Genomic DNA, 17,554 nt, shown 5'->3' on the forward strand with positions numbered 1-17,554 from the left:
ACATTTAGCAAGTGAAGAAATTTATCGCGCAGTATTTTCACTTCGCCACCGACATCGTGTAGGTTATGTTACAAGTTGTGTCATGCAAAATCCTTTTGGTCATGATTCAAATATACATTTATGTAGTTTTGATTTTCTAACTTGCTAAAATCAAACCATAATCTCATTAATTCAAATGGATTTGACTTCACGATTTTCAAAAATGGCGGCGCCCTATCTTGGGATGAATGCTATTTAAGTTTGTTTTCACCGACTTACAAAATCATAATTGCTTTCTACTGGTAGTAAAATATGTATTTTATTGATGGACAATAGGATTTTGCATGACATTGCTTATAACATAACGATTTCACTCTTGGAAGTGAGGTGGAGGTCGATATAACATTGCTTGCAATATAAATGTCACTTCGACCCCTACCTTGCTTCCTTGGAAAAGTCGTTATGTTAAAAGTTCTGTCATACAAAATCCTCTTGGCCATGATTCAAATGCATATTTAACTACCATTAAAAAGTAGTGTTGATTTTCTAACTTGATGAGAACAAATCATTATCTCAATGATTCTAACGGACTTGAGCCCGTGAGTTTACGATTTTCAAAGATGGCGGCGCCCTGTCTGAAAACGGATGCTATTTAAGTTTGTTTTCACAGACTTACAAAATCAAAATTACCTTTCACTTATAGTAAAATATGCATTTTATTAATGGACATTAGGATTTTACATGACATTGCTTATAACATAACAATTTCACTCCTGGAAGCGGTCAATACAAGGGGTCAATATAATATTACTTACGATAATATTGTCACTTCGACAATATGCATTTTATTAATGGACATTAGAATTTTACATGACATTGCTTATAACATAACAATTTCACTCCTGGAAGCGGTCAATAAAAGGGGTCAATATAATATTACTTACGATAATATTGTCACTTCGACCACAACCTCGTTTCCGAGGACGAAAGCGTTATATCCATGCAAAATCCTTTGGTCAGCAAGGTGTAGTAAGCAGTCTTGATTCTATAAACTCGATGAAACTTGAACTCCATTTTCTATCCTGGAAGCGTGGTAAGGGGCGAACCATCCGATTTAGTATATACCACAGGCTCTCACAACGCTCACTTCGCACACACTAACAACCAATTTAAGCACACCATCACCCGATTCTGCATGTCTTTGGTGACGTCGAGAAATCAGCAAAATGACGATCTTCCTACATATTTTCTATATATTTAATTGAAAATCGTTCCTTCTGTGACGTCACTGTAGGGCTCTGGTTACGTAACCTGTCTACGGTTTCGTTTGCGGGCGAAGGAGAAGCAGACGGCTTTTTAGCAACTTTGAGCGCTTGGAATTAATTAACCACAAGTTTGTTTGTTTTTTTAGAAATGGTGTTTCGTTAATGACTAACCAGAAGTCTTTCATATGCAGTGATAAAAAGAGTACAACAAATTGAATTTAGTTGTTCTTTAAGAAGGAAATAGTGTCATGAGAGACTGGTATCATGGATGTAAACAGGTGTCAAGTCTCTGGACGTCATGGCTCCACTTGCTCAGCCCCATCAATCAAGACAAACATCCCTCGGTCTGTTCGACGACTTTTCTGACTGTGAAGTAACCATCCTGATCTGTGACCCCAACTGAGTTACGATTTTGAGGCACATGGCAGTATTCTAGCTATACCATGCCAAAAAATGTTATAAGTTAAAATTATATACATATTATATATGTACAGTTACATACTGCGGCCAAAAGGCAGTGTAATAAATAATTACATGATGTGTATAAACACAATGTGCTACCATAAAATCACATCACAATATTTTTCGGTACATGGCAAAAACAGGCTATTGCTCGCCATCAACTTAAAGATAAATCACCCACATAGAGATTATAAGGACTTACGGTACCTTGAGCCAAACAGGATTTACATCATCTGTCCAGTTTCTTACAAATTAGCCAAAGTACATGCATTGTAGGATTAAAACAAAGCAGAAAAATAGGCCAAAAAGAAGCAATAAAGCTTTGACAATTCCACTATGAAATTCCTTGCGCGTTGGGGCGCCTATAAAATGTATTTGTTGCATGCTTACACGTTTTATGCACTCAGCTTTGAAGGACGAATACACTCAATTTTTTGGTACTCCTTTATCACTGCATATGAAAAACTTCTGGTCAGTCATAAACGGGGAAAAAAACAAACATGTGGTTAATTAATACCAAACGCTTAAAAGTGCTTCTCTCTCGTCCGCAAACGAAACCACAGACAAGGTTGCGTAACTCTGTCGCTAAAGCCCTGCAGTGACGTCACAGAAGGAACGATTTTCAGTTAGATTCTCCCTGGTTGTATAGAAAATGGGTAAGGAAGCTCGTCATTTTGCTGATTTCTCGACGTCACCAAAGACATGCAGAATTGTTGTGTTGCCATCAGTTGTTTCTTGGGGTCGGGTGAAGGTGTCACTATATACAGATTTCCACCGGACCCCGTAGTTTGTGCTTAGTTGTTAGTGTGTGCGCGAAGCGAGCGTTATGAGAGCCTGTGGTATATACTAAATGGGATGGTTCGCCCCTACCACGCTTCCAGGATAGAAAATGGAGTTTCATCGAGTTTATAAAATCAAGACTGCTTACTACACATTGCTGACCAAAAGGATTTTGCATAAATAGCATTTATCCTCAGACATGGTGCAATCTTTGAAAATTGTGAAGTCACTGGCCAAAGTCCGTCATAACGTGTAGGTTTACAACACGGATTACAACCTAGTGACACCAAGTGATTTTGACAGAATCGTCTATGAAAACAAGGGTTGTAACTCGGAAACTAGGCAAAAAGGAGACAAAACTAAATGCTAGTAGATTGTGAGGACATATAGCTTTCATTTTTCACAATGGCTGTACCGATTTCAGGAGTGTACAAACTTGTTAAAAAAATAGTTTACCCCCTGAAATGTAGATGAATTCTACATAGGCCCTTATCTCTATACGTCATATTACGTCACGGACAAGCGCCGGTCTGATTAGTTGAAATTTCGTTTGCGACTGAGAATTGTTGTCAAAAAGGTCGATTTAGGTTAACTAAAGATTGAAATGAGTAGTTTTAATGGTGGAGTTTCATTTATGACGATGCCAATGAGTGATTTATGTATTTGTGTGTGTGTGTGTGTGTGCGTGCGTGCGCGTGTGTGTGTGTTATTTCACTGATTTGCTAGAAACGTCATTTTCAAATATCGATCGATAATGTTTGCCACTTTTCTCATGCCGGCAAGTCACCGCAGATCTCTTAATATCCTGTCATTACAAGCCATACGTCTTGAAAGATGAAAGCAGAAATACTACACATAAAATGGCATGTTTTGAAACAGGGGTTTGGGATTACTTATTCTTACAAATAGCAAATTACTACATGTGTTTCCCAACCCCACCACTCCAAAACCAGCATAGTAATTTTGGCGAGATATTGTTCTGACGTCGTTTGAACAGGTTAACTCACGTACTTTCTGTTTTCGTCCTCTGTCACAATATATACAGTGGTGCATTCAGTTTCCTAAGAAACTTGCTTATTATTTATCAAAATAAAGAAGATGCAATAAATCTGACAAAATTAACCTCGTTTCTAAGTTAACCGAAGTGTGATCTTTTGGGTCACATAACATCAAACTAAAGCCTATAACTGTCTAATATACATGTATATACATATTTGACATCGTAAAATGTATTCGATAAATGTCTCCAGTATTACAGAGCCGTAACCTAACTTCGTGGACAACCTTGATTCGTAGATCGAGGAAATCATTATACCAACTCGTAAATTTGTGAGTTTAGTTTTACGCCGCACTCAGTAATATTCCAACTATATGGCTTACGTCTGTAAATAATCGAGTCTGGACCAGGCAGTCCAGTGATCAACAACATGAGCATCGATCTGCACAATTGGGAACCGATGCCATGCGGCAACCCAGCCAGCGAGCCTGACCACCCGTGCCTCTTACAAGCACAGTCGCCTTTTATGGCAAGCATGGGTTGCTTAAGGCCTATTCTATTCCGGGACCTTCACGGGTCCCAACTAGTAAATTAGGTTTTGATAGACGTCACGAAGTATTACTTTAGATGTGCATACAACGCAACGAGACGCAACGCCTCGCTGACCAAAAAGTTACGAATCTCTGCATTACACTAAATATAATTGTCCAACATTGAGATAAATAGCCCCAGATCACTAATAAAACCATTGCCAAATTTCATTTTTACAAAATGTCACGTAAAGAAGATACCGTTAGCTCAACCCTTCACACTTCTCGTCGTCTGCTTTCCTTGGTGACAATATTTACTGCAGTGGGATGTCGTACATATAAAGTAACCAGCTACGTAATCCACGAAACAAGGTGACGTTACATCTTGTGGGCACATGAATGGGTGATGATTGCAAACGACTTCATGAAACAAAGGTTTCATTCACGAGTGGAATATCTGGAAATTACAGTTTACTGCATGAATGATTGAAATAATCAGTGCGTATACAAAATGAAATCATGCATTTAAAATGCAAGCTGGATTTACCATTTCTAAGTCAGACATATCTGTGTCCAGCGACACAATGTAATGGTGGGCGAGGTGGGCGAGCTTGCTAAGGCACCAGGCTTGTGATCCAACGAGGTTGAGGTGTCGGGATCGAGCCCACCTGTGACCGGGTGTGAAACCTTGGAGTCAACATTGTGTGCAGACTTTCAGTGTTGTCACAACCCCACGTGTACAGTACACAACCCCGTACACTTAAAGGAAGCCACGAATCCGTTGGTATATGACCAGATGGTGGCTACATGAATCCGTGCAAACACCTTGTTGCGGGTACAGCAACGTGCAGTGAACTTGGACAAAGTAGTGTGACTATGTGTCCCAGTCCACCCACCTGTGAATTGGGTATATCGTCAGGATGAGAGTACCACAACAAAACTTGGGGCGCCTAGTGGCTGAAAGGGTGTGTAACCTAATAACTCGCTCACGGACAATATAGTGATCAAATGGTTAGCGTGGTTAGTGTTAGATGACTTCCACTTCTGTTTGGAAAGGGCAGTGGACTGGCAATTGAAATCAGGAACTTAATTACTGATGAAACTGCATAAATGCCCGTCAGAGCTACCATCTCCATGCCAAGAACCAATTGCAATTAATTCGAACAACATGCATGCTGTTTCAAAGTGAATAAGAAGGATCAGTCGGTGGATTTGTTCGAAAAGTCAATTCGGTAATCACAGGTTATCAACAACGGAATGGACATTTTGAAGGAACCAAACCCAACACGAAAAAGCTTCTTGAATAAAACTTCTTGAAATATAAGCAAAAGTACAATTTATGAGTGAGTGAGTGAGTTTAATTGTACGCCGCTTTTAACAATACAATATTCCAGCAATATCACGGCGGAGGACACCAGAAAATGGTCTTGACACATTATACGAATGTTGGGAATCGAACCTGGGACGAGCGAGTAACATTTATGAAATTAGAGCTTGAAGGATATTTTTTGTTCTTTAAAACGATCGAAAATGGACTGTAAAATCTATTAAGATATCTCCATATACTAGAAAAATATATGTTTATCACCTATGCTTGCATGTATACTGATCAACGAGATACAATGTTGGAAACAAACAAACAATACATAAACTGGAAAGTATTTTGTCAGGAACATTGCGATATCTTTAGTTTTTGTTAATAAGGTTATTTTTTCTTGCCAGCTTTGTGAACAAAATGGACTTCGATAATAATATTCAAACCTAAAAGTGTATTTTACATATTGAGCTATTGTTTTTACATTTTGAGTTAAGTGTTATACTTTTTGCGTTAAAGTCATCTTTGACACATTGCGTTAATACTTTATATATTGCCCTTATTTACGTTTTTGGTTACGTTTTTACATATTGCGTTAATTTTTACATGTTGTCTTGATTTTACATATTGGGGCTGTGCAGAAGTGCATTAACACCGCTCTCTCGCAGTAAATACCGAGTGAGGGAATATAGTTTTACGCCGCTTTTGGCAGTATCCCTACTCTCTCACGGACGAGGACACCAGAAATGGACGTCACACATTGTTTCATATGGGGAATCGAACCCGGGCCTTCATTATGAAGAGCGAACGCTTTAACAAATAGGCTGTTGAACCACCCCAGTGACTTCTGATATCTAATAACGACGTTATGTGGTCGGAAAGCTGACGTTAAGAAAGCGACTCGGAAAAAGTCCAATGCCCATATTGAACACTGGTGTCGTCATGCGTTTCGTCTCGTGTTCGAGTTCATAATTTAAATTTCTAGACAAATATTTTTTGTACATTGGGTAGACTTCTCAGTTTTTTGCATAATATTGACACATAATACCAAGACACTGCATTTTAAAATGCAGCCTTCAAGTATACTTTAATGATTCCACGATACGTTAATGTGGCCTCCAAACGATAAAGCCGCACGTTTATTGTGGAAGTTTTGATGTTGCATAAATCTACATCTTATTTCTGGAAAAGAATAAAGGTCACCTAGATTCACAAATCTTGTGTCATACTTTAAGGGTATTTTTGCCATAGAGTTTTATCGTCCTATGTAAGAATATGCAAATACCCTAGCAGGAAGAAAATGGTCACATTGATCTTTGAGAGTTCCACATATTTATCAAAATTAGATTTACACAATGACAGAGTTTTCACCCATCACTTTATCATTGCTTGGAGAGTTAGTACATTTTTCAGAGAAAAACGCCATTTGTGAACATTTATAGGTTTCACAATTTGGCATTGCGTAAGTATAATTTATTTTCCACCTTTCGATAAACACACATAGTCTTACACATATGTTCATTCCTCGTACACTGTTGAGTATTGTTGAAATGGTGTGAAATAATTTGTATTCAAAGTGTCCTTGTCATTGGCATTTATTCGTATTTATTTTGTCATATGTGAATGAAGTACGCAGTTCCTTGCAGACAAAACTCATCATGCATGAAGTTTCTTCGCGTCATATCATATATATTGTACCTGATTTAGCCTTCGATATTCACCACCACAAACTTCATATCTGAGTTGACTTAAATTTATTATTATGTTTTACAGAGTAAGATTGAAATGCAGCAGAGAGGGTTCAGGTGATCCTGGCACAGTCAGGCAGGTAAGGCTCATCATCAGTTCAGGGCCCTCGCCCCCTCTACACCCAGTCCAGACAGTGAATGGGACGTCTCCCAGGAAACACTGCCTAGTCGAACCCACCAAGAACCTTCCGGAGAATATGAAGGCTCCCCAACATTGCAGCCTTCTGCCTTACCCAGATTGTCAGAATTCAATGATATAAATAATTTCATTGGTTTTATCAAAAAGGACAAGATCAGGTTTGTTACCTGGAATATTGGCCTATTCCAGAGATGTTTAAAAGCATCATTTTCCAGGACGCACAAGAATCACATTCTGGCGATTGCGAGTGGGAAGTGACTGGTCCTGAGCAGCAAAAAGGAAGCCCTCAGTTTCACATTTGAGACCAGCCGACTTCATCCAGGCAAAGGAGTCGGTTGGATTGCTGTTATGTTCCACACACTGTATATACACACGATGCAATGGCTTCTCAGAAAGCTTCTCCACAAAGGACCGACTCTGTGCAAATTTGGTAAAGGACTTCACCTGGTTTATTCCCATCGCTGTACCGTCCAGCAGTACATCACCATCAACAAAATCAACTTCAAATTTCAGATTGTGTCCCACAACTTTGGCACGCTTAAAATAGCTGTGCAATTGCTTGCTTTCATCGTGAGTCTTGACATGCATCACCAGAGGATCATCCGATAAATAAATATGTGCAAAAGTACACAATAAAATTCTGTCATGAAGAGCTTCCACATTAATCAAACCCCGACCTCCGATTTGATTGGCATGTATAAACGATTAAGAGAGGAACGAGGGTGGTGTGCTCTGTTATCAGACATGATCCTTCTGGCCAGGCGGTCAAGACCCTGGATGTTTGGTTTTGTCCAGTCAACTTCTCCATACTGTAGGTAAAAACACACGATGGCCCATGAGGTTGTAGCAATGAGCACGTCCACTTCACCAGGTATTTGTTTTATTTTCAAAAACAAACAAAAATATGAAATATCTCAACAAAGCTAACATGACCAAAATACTTTTGAACATACTTGGTTTCGAATGTCATTAATATGAAAGTTTTGCCATTTTTATGTGTGAGTGCAATTTGCCATGAGTTTTTTTTTTCCTCAATGGTGACATTGGGTTTTCAGATAAGAAACATTATGTCCGTGTATGTAGACCTCAGGTATAAATAAATTGTGATCAAACTTCAAAATGAGATGTTAATAAGTTGTTCAGAAATTATTTTCTTCCATCTCAAACTTTCATTTTGACAGTTGTACTTTGCTGTTTCATGTAGGCCAAAGAGACTTTCGAACCGACTCAATACAGAAGGTGTCATCCAAGTGTTGGCTGATTCTGACTTCAGTCTGATGGTCACTGTTCAGAGGCCGAAAATTTTGAGAATTCTGATGGTGATCCTACGTTTGCACTATCAGAAAATAAATCAGATTCAGAATCGGAACTGGAACCTGATCATGGTATATCTGCAACAACAATGAAACAGGCTGAAAAGTCTGAATCAGAACATTCACCTCCCTTAAAAGTGTAAGTTAACATTTCGATATTGTTCACAAACGAGAACCATTCTTTGTTTTTCTCTTTCACCCTGTGATTAAGTTCTAATTGGTTGCCATGACATCCGTTTAATTTAGCATCCTGTTTTGTTTTTATACTGCATATCTCTTTGAACTTGGCTTTCTTATTTTGTTCACGTGCATGAACACTGGAAACATTGTGGTCAAGTTTGTACTCCATGTCCACATATGAGGACCCCTTACATTTGTATGGGGGAATCTCCATGCAGCATTCAAACTGGGTTTATCACCTCCATGAACGAATCATATTTGACAATAAAACCAGGCCTGACTGAGTTATAGGAAAACAATGTCATTGATGGATCCCAGGAGGATATATTGTAAGATGTTTGCCACCATACACTTTTAATCTAAGCTGACCTAAGTTTTATATTATTTCGTGTATGTTGCCACATATTGGCTGCTACATACTTCAAATCTAAGCTGACCTATGTTTGATATTATTTCATGTATGTTGTGACATGTTGGCTGCTATATACTTCAAATCTAAGCTGACCTATGTTTGATATTATTTCGTGTATGTTGTGACATGTTGACTGCTACATACTTCAAATCTAAGCTGACCTATGTTTGATATTATGTCGTGTATGTTGTGACATGTTGGCTGCTACATACTTCAAATCTAAGCTGACCTATGTTTGATATTATTTCATGTATGTTGTGACATGTTGGCTGCTATATACTTCAAATCTAAGCTGACCTATGTTTGATATTATTTCGTGTATGTTGCCACATATTGGCTGCTATATACTTCAAATCTAAGCTGACCTGATATTTTTTCGTATGTACTGTCAGATATTCGCCAATGCACACTTCATATCTTTATTAGTGTTGATCACATATTCTCAGATATGTGCCGCCACACAACACTCTGAGTTGAGTTCTGTATAGTATTATTTCGCATATATTGTCAGATATTCGCCACTGCGCACATCATATGTAATTTGACTTGTTTGATATTATTTAGTATATATTGTCAGACATTCGCCACTACCTTTTTCATATCTAAGTTGATTTATATATTCATCAATAATTATTATATATCTTCAGACATTTGCCGTCACATACTTCATATCTGAGTTGACGTGTGTTTAGTAATATTCCATAAATATTCTCAAACATTCACATTTTGTACATTTTATACGTGCTAAGATATTATCCCCTCTATCTGACAGTCTGACAAGTACAATCTGGAGATATTCGCCATCACAAACTTCATATTTGAGTTGCCTTATGTCTGATGTTATTCCGGACATATTCTCAAATATTCACTATCATATATTTTATACGTGATGAAACGGTATCCCTTCTATCTGACAGGCTGAGAAGTGTAACTTAAAAGATATTGGCCATCACAAAACGTGATATCTGCACATGTAAATTCCGTACATGTATATATTCTCAATTATTCACCATCATACATTTTATGCGTGATGAGACGTTACTAGGGTATGTAAAATTTTAGCCTCACCAGGAAAATGACAGAAATGCAGCTGCTTGCATATTTCCTTTTTTCTACATAATATCTGTCAACCTCAAGTAAATTGGTTTCCTATGTTCCAGTCTCACGACCCAACATTTTGTTTGCCCTCTTAGCTTGGTACCCCACAAAATGCAAAATGCAATAAATGCATCGCAGACTTCAGGAAACAAATATGCAAGAACTGTTTTGTGTGTTTGATATAGGTAAAAGTCTGCTAGAATCAACTATCATTAGATATTAAAGTGCACCCCTCCCTCACCCTTCATATCTATGTTTACTGAAAGACTCTCGATTGGAGACACTACCAGTCCCTTTATAAGGTCATAAGGACATGACTGATTCTAATGTAGTTACTATTCAAACATGATGCCAAGGTTTTAACATAAATACTAAATGGTCACGGAGATTCGTCTCCCCATAAACTGTAAACAGTGCCAGCTTGAATATCTGGACACAATGTTTGTGAAAGATTAAAATGGCGATGTCCTTAAAAACAGACCCTGTCTAGATATAAATCAAGCGAAGCAAATCACTGGCTGGTGATAAAGACGTAAATACACCCAATACCATTCTGAGCATATTTTATATGATATTATCTGAGGACATATCGTTATCCAAGAGGTACCAAATGACATCTCGTTTTCAGGTTCTGCAAATTATTTTACAAATATTATATCCCAGTGTGTTGTGATGACTCATATCTCGTTAACCACATTACCCACATATGTAAAACTTTGGATATGGCTTTGCAAATGACCCCTTCAGAATACAGTGGACACTTTACAAACATTGGACATTGATAATATAGTTGGGCTCAATACTTTTTTATATTCCCTCCTGTACCTGCTATCTGATAATCCGACACGTATATTCTCAAGATGGTGTTATTCTGTGTATAGAAACTCAAATATTCACCATCAGACACTTTGTAAATGATGAGACGAGGAACGTTATATTTGATACCCTTATCAAATATAAACCCTCACAAACGTTACATGTCGAAATGTACTACGCCTGATGTAATGCCTGAAATCTTATCAGATACTCACCTCATATGTGACACGTCTTTGCGTCTCATGTTTGATACTAAACATCAAGCTCGTGTTATCCAATCAATGCTACAATACATGTTGAAATGATTTCCCTTCGAAAATTTCTGCAACTCGTATGACTTGATATAAGGAAGTCTCATTGTTTCTATTTCATATCTGTAGTTATTTTTCTCAATGCTACTCACTCACTCATTTCGCAATGAACATACTGAAGAGCCAAATCGGACATGGAACGATAGGATAAGGTGGACGTTCGTATTTATTATAATTAATATTCAGGACACATTGTATACGTATGGTTACCTTCTCGGGAAACGTTTGTCACAAATAACATAGGCTTCTCAGGACGATCACCTTGTTACATAATAATATTACTGTCTCTCACATGTCTGTCTGAATGTTAAATTGAATTGCTTATTTATTTCAATTTATCACGTAACTGTCGTGTGTTTCATTTCGGAAAACAGCTCATGCTTCATAAATATTCATTTTACCTTTACAGATGCATCACGTGCTTCTCTTCTCTGTAGATATAAGGAACACCGATTGGAATTGTGTTCGTCGGGACGAGGTTGTCTGAGCACTTGTACAGATATATCTGCAACGAAAACCCTACCATCATGATCCTTCAAGCAGCACTTTTCCTTGCTGGTCTCACTGTTGTCAGTGGAAGCATCTGTTGTCCACCCAAGCAATTCAACTCATACCAGTATGTAACCTTTGTCAACTCCACGACCACAATACGTGTAAGTACCAAGCCTAACAATCATGTTGGACAAATATCACATCTTTCCTTTTTATTTCACCTCCAGGTAATGCGTTCGGAATGACCCGAATAATCAGATGTAAGTCCGCTTTAATGAACCAGTTACAATTACATTGAAAGAATCTCATGTTGCAGCATTATCACGATATGCAGATCACTATTTCCAAAACTTCTAAAAGTTTATCAAAGATTCAACTAACTGTGTATGAATACTTTTCATTAGCAATTTCAGTATTAAATCATGTTGCTTGATTCTTTCGCAAATGCGCCCGTGATCTTTGGTGTCATTTCCGAACACGCTGAATGACAGTGCGTGGTCTTTGGCAGTCATCGGTAATTCAGAGGAATAAAATCAGGTACAAGGATAGATGTAATTTTCATCAGACCATAATTGTCATGAGATGCGACTAACGGGACTAGGTGGCCTGGTTTTCTGTCTTCCTTGACGCATTCCAATTGCGTAAATCGATTTTCCATGTTGTTGACCACTGGATTGTCTGGTCCAGACTCAATTTTTTACAGATCGCCGCCATATAGCTTGAACATTGCTGAGTGCGACATGACCCGTGAAGGCCCAGGGTAGAACAGGCCTTCAGTAACTCATGTTTGCCATAAAAGGCGAGTATGCTTGTCGTAAGAAGCGACTAATGGGATCAGCTGATAAGGCTCGCTGACATGGTTCACACATGTCCCTGGTTCCCACTGCGCAGATCGATGGTCATTGTTGCTGATCACTGGATTTTCTGGTACAGACTCGATTATTTACATACCGCTGCTATATAGCTGGAACATTGCTGCGTGCGACGTGAAAGTAAACTCACTCACTCACTCACTTTGATGTTTTTGGATACAATCTATGGTTATAAACAAAGGCATTATAGGAAGAAAGTCTTTCTTGCACGTGGGCAGGATGCACACCCAAACTGATTTTTCTTTTCAGAAATTGCGACCTCCCCATGCCATTGGTTTCAAACCGTCATCCTCTATTGTCATCTTCTTCTCCCACTCCTCTATAATCTCTATTCCCAGTTAAGCATGTGACGTTGTTGTGACAACGTAATGTTTTTGTTACAGTTTTATTCTGTGAACTACTATTTACTCTTACTTTTACTATTTACAACGTTGTGGACTGATAAGTCATGTTTACCTCGTCACAAGATGAAAGTAATTTGATGCTAAAGCATTTCACATTGTCTTAATGTTCTATTTAATGTTCATAGTTGAAAAGTTTTCTCAGGAGTGAACAGTACATACGAAACCAGGCAGGAATTCACTTCCTTGTTTATTCGTCAATTTGCACGTTGTTTGGTCGTGTGTTATCTGAAGCTGTAGCTCAAAAGTGAAGAAAGAATCTCAAAGTGAAAAGTTTAACAGAAACTTATCTTTACACCATGTCATAGGAAACGTTGTTATAACGTTGAGAGCTTAACGTTTCTTCCACGTCGTGACATTATAACAATGTGCGATCTAGCACCTGGAAAATTCTAGACTTGCTTCAATTCAGGGAGTGTGAGTCAGATTTGGCCTACCCTAAACATGTCTCTACGACAATTGGGAAAGTCAAACGCGCGTGTGGGATTAATGACTGCACCGCTCAACAGAGTGAGTAGACTCGGGAAGTGAAATGAGTGATAAGAAAGCGCAAAAATGCCTACTCCTAAAGTATGTCTCTTAGACAACTAAGATAAGGCAAACGCGCCTGATACAAAACCAGTCTAAGAGTACGATCACTTGGCATGAGCATGTTGCATTTCTAGAACATGCAGGTGCTTGAGTTGGGCCTCCTTTCACAAGGAATGGGAGCTAAGGTTAACACTAAACCATCATTCACACTTCAGAATCATCACTTTCTATCGATGTATCGAGATATCAATGCCATTGCCCAGAAAAGGTGATGTACTATGTCATGCCAATAGATATTAAATTTGGAAATAGGAACGGACCATGTTTTCTATCCTTCAATTGAGTACTACGTCGTTGTAGTGACGATTTTCCAAAACACAAATGATTTTGGCAATGAAATGAAGGGTGCGGCGTTTTGAATTCTTTTCATCTTGTGTTACAGGCCTTATATTATATTGTTTACGATGGTGACAACCAAAGATATCTCATCACCGGCGACCGCAACAACAAGCAGCTCGTCGGTACCACCAAAGTAATCTACGACTACAAGAAGGTAAGAAAGTCCTCCATAGGGTTTAGCGACTCATTCCCGGTGCATTGTTGCATTGCGACTAGGTGAACAAGCACAATAAATTTCCTTACATGGAATATTCTCTCATGCCCATGTTTTCATGTGATGTTATGCCTCCCTTCCTTCTACTGATACCACCCCAATTCATACAAGTTTTCGTATTTCACTTCATATTTATTTCCGTTATTTCCAAAAATACAATACCAATACTTGTGTTGGTTATGTTAACACATAAACAAATAAACATTAAAAATAGAACTTTTCTTAATGCATAGAGTAAGTAGGTGACAAGGCAGTTCAAAACCGCTAAATTTGAAGTCTAATATTGACATTTTACTTTGAATGATTTGTTTTCACTGAAACATTGCGGTAATATTACACATTTTACTAAATAATAAAATGACCATTCAAACATAAAATGATATCCATTTTCTGGTTTTGGTACAATGTATACTGCACACAACCGTTCTGAAGCGTGTGTGTGTTTTGCTTTCTATCTACAGTACAGTACTTCTGTACTTCAATTAACAGTCCATAGTTGCTACATTCCAAAATTACTCAAAGCTATTCTTCATGCTTTAACCCTTATGTATGAAAGAAATACATGCGTCTTCGTATTGTTAATTTTGAGGAGTATGGCCATGTCACAAAGATGTTCTTTCGTTAACATACCCAAAGACTGGTTGCGTTATAATTTCAAAAATACCATTAAGAAGTAGGGTGCATTCGATGCACAAGGTTCATAACATGAGAATGAGGAAGCCAAGGAGGAAAGAGATTATATAGAAATTTAGGGAAAATGTGATTGTCTATACCTTTCCTTTGGATATGTTTCATCTGAATAAATATATATCACTATTTCTCATACGTACATGTACTGCCATTAGTTAGTGGTATACTCGCAAAATGTAATATCCCCTACGTATCCCTATAATGGTCTGATAACGATTTGTTTGCAGAGGATTGCTTACAGTATTGATGCAAAGGCACGAACCTGTTCAAAGTTTCCCGTTCAGGGACAATTCGAGGATCAGGAGAATGTTTGTGTTCCAGGTAAGTCATTTAAAATATTTGGACAATATCTGAATGTTATATCCCTAGATCACATTAGAAACACAACTGTTCTATCCGTTGTTCAAACAGTGTGCCCATGTCACTTTGAAGGTACACTAATAACGGTCGGCGAAGGTCAGGTTTCTGAGATACTGACGGTATGCCATCGGGCTATCAACCACTCGTTTGCATATCCCGACTCAGCTACAGTGGAAGCTGTCAAAAACAGCATTTGTCCATTCCGGCAAGTTGTCAACACCAGCATGAAATCCCATACTTGACTTGAACATTTATCATCAGCTCTACAATCCGGCACTTTGTCTACACTAGATGATTTATTCAGTCCCAGTGAGTGCCGATTTAGACAGCTTCCACTGCATTTGAGGAGAAGATGAAACTGTAGAATCACGAAATACTAACAGACAAAGACAGTTGAGCAGTAAGACAACTTGGTCAAACATTCAATACTGACTTGAAGGACTTTCCACGTCATTTTCGGAACTGTTCCACCATCCCCACATCACAGATGACATTGTATTTTTAATACTGTTTTATCTCAGGTGGCGCTGAAATTTTGGGTCCTTTGTTTTACGGCTACAATCAGAGCAGACTGAACTCACAGTCGTACGCTTACAACACCACCTCCCTCGACGGGAGTCATCACAACGTCGTAACAACCGTGTCAGAGGATGACTGTGTGCCAATAGTCATATGCACGATCACAACCGGCGGCCCAGGTATGTACTGGATTGTGAGAGAGTGGAGCCTGGTAGGCGACTGATCACTCGGGAAGTGAATGAGCTTGTAAATGATCTAGCACACGTACATGCTCACTTTGAACAGAGCCTCAAAATGATCACGTCCAGTCAACTGAATGTTTAGAAAGAGTAAGATTTCAGACAGAGTGGATGGGGTTTTAGATATGCTTTGAAGCAATCTTCTCCAAACTCGGACATTTAGTCCCTACACTCTCTTTAAGCAGGTTTGTAACGTTAGTGTAACTATGGTGTTATTCACTGTGACAAGGCTTAATTGTTAACTATGAATTGTTTTCTTCCTCTCCAGGAGGAAACTCTCTTTACACTGTCGGATACAACGACTTCTATCCTGGCATCAAGGACATTACTGTCTTCGACATTCCACCATACTGCAATGCCTGATGCCGTAGGTACATCGAGAACGTTAAATGCTTCATTTCCATAATGAGCAAAAACACCAAATTCAAATTATCACACAATAACAACGATAACACGTGAAAAATAATAATGATTCCCATTTCCGTCACTGACTGACGGATTAACAGCATGGGTGCATGACATACCATTCACGTACTGTGAGGAACAGGCAACAATGACTGACAGCTTTTCACTCAAACACAAGGCTGACATGACATACTATCCATTTTGGTGAATTCCTCGGTCAATATTACATCCAATCTTTTCACCCAATAGCACAACTGTGAGTATATCAGATCTCACAAAAACCGTGAACCTCAAGTCCTTACATTTCACTCGATGACACAATCAACATCCAATACCAGCTTTCAAAGCCACAACCAGTAGCTCAAATGATATGGCCAACACTCAACATTACAATTGCACACAATGCCACAGTCGAATTCACTTCGGATCGTGCCTCAACAGTGAAGAAATTAAACACTACCTTGCCACGCCGTAGCAAATTCAACAACAGACAAAGACTTCCCATCCAATGACAGGACAGTGAATCTGTTACAATGATCCTTCATTGTATCTCATCACACACATAGTGACTACAATTTATTATGTTTTGTTTACGAGTGATGTTCAGGGCTATAATACATTAAAATATTTCTTGAATTTTATCTTCATTGTGATGCAATTTAACTCTAAAAATACCTTTGACCAAATGATGTTCCTTATCAATTTCATGAGTTTGAATTGTTTTCATTTGTTTCAGAACATTGCTGGAAATGGAGTGCAAGGATCAGAGTTCTCAAGTCTGTGTAAAAATGTCTATCTTGCAAGATATTCATGTTATGATTAATAAAAAGCATTTCAGTAAAATGTTGCGACACTTTTGTTTTTTTCTGCAACAGTGTTCCGACCCAAAAAATCGATATCTATTGAAAAAATTGTCCAGATGCAATTAGGAAATGAAACAGAAACAAGAAACAGCAACAACAACATCAGCAAAAATAAACTAAACAAACTCCAAACAAACAAAGAACCACCATCCCAAAAAACAACAAACAAACAAAACAAAACAAAACAAAACAAAAACAAAAACAAAACAAATACCGTGGGTGTA

The 17,554-nt window shown here is 38.3% G+C and overlaps 1 protein-coding gene across 2 annotated transcripts; it reads left to right on the forward strand.

Moving 5' to 3' along the window:
• The first annotated feature begins 11,791 nt into the window (after positions 1-11,791).
• On the forward strand, positions 11,792-17,310 carry LOC137268330 (ependymin-related protein 1). Of its 2 annotated transcripts, none has more exons than XM_067802881.1 (6): positions 11,792-11,998; positions 14,084-14,194; positions 15,172-15,265; positions 15,826-16,002; positions 16,331-16,433; positions 17,204-17,310. In XM_067802881.1, the coding sequence occupies exons 1-5, from the start codon at positions 11,873-11,875 to the stop codon at positions 16,423-16,425; spliced, it is 603 nt and encodes a 200-aa protein (XP_067658982.1). In that variant the 5' UTR covers positions 11,792-11,872; the 3' UTR covers positions 16,426-16,433; positions 17,204-17,310. The 2 variants fall into 2 exon arrangements, with proteins under 2 accessions (XP_067658982.1, XP_067658981.1); XM_067802880.1 differs by having other exon boundaries at positions 16,331-16,429.
• The last annotated feature ends 244 nt before the right edge of the window (positions 17,311-17,554 follow it).

This window comes from Haliotis asinina, chromosome 16, assembly GCF_037392515.1.
Source record: "Haliotis asinina isolate JCU_RB_2024 chromosome 16, JCU_Hal_asi_v2, whole genome shotgun sequence".
NCBI lineage: Eukaryota > Metazoa > Mollusca > Gastropoda > Lepetellida > Haliotidae > Haliotis > Haliotis asinina.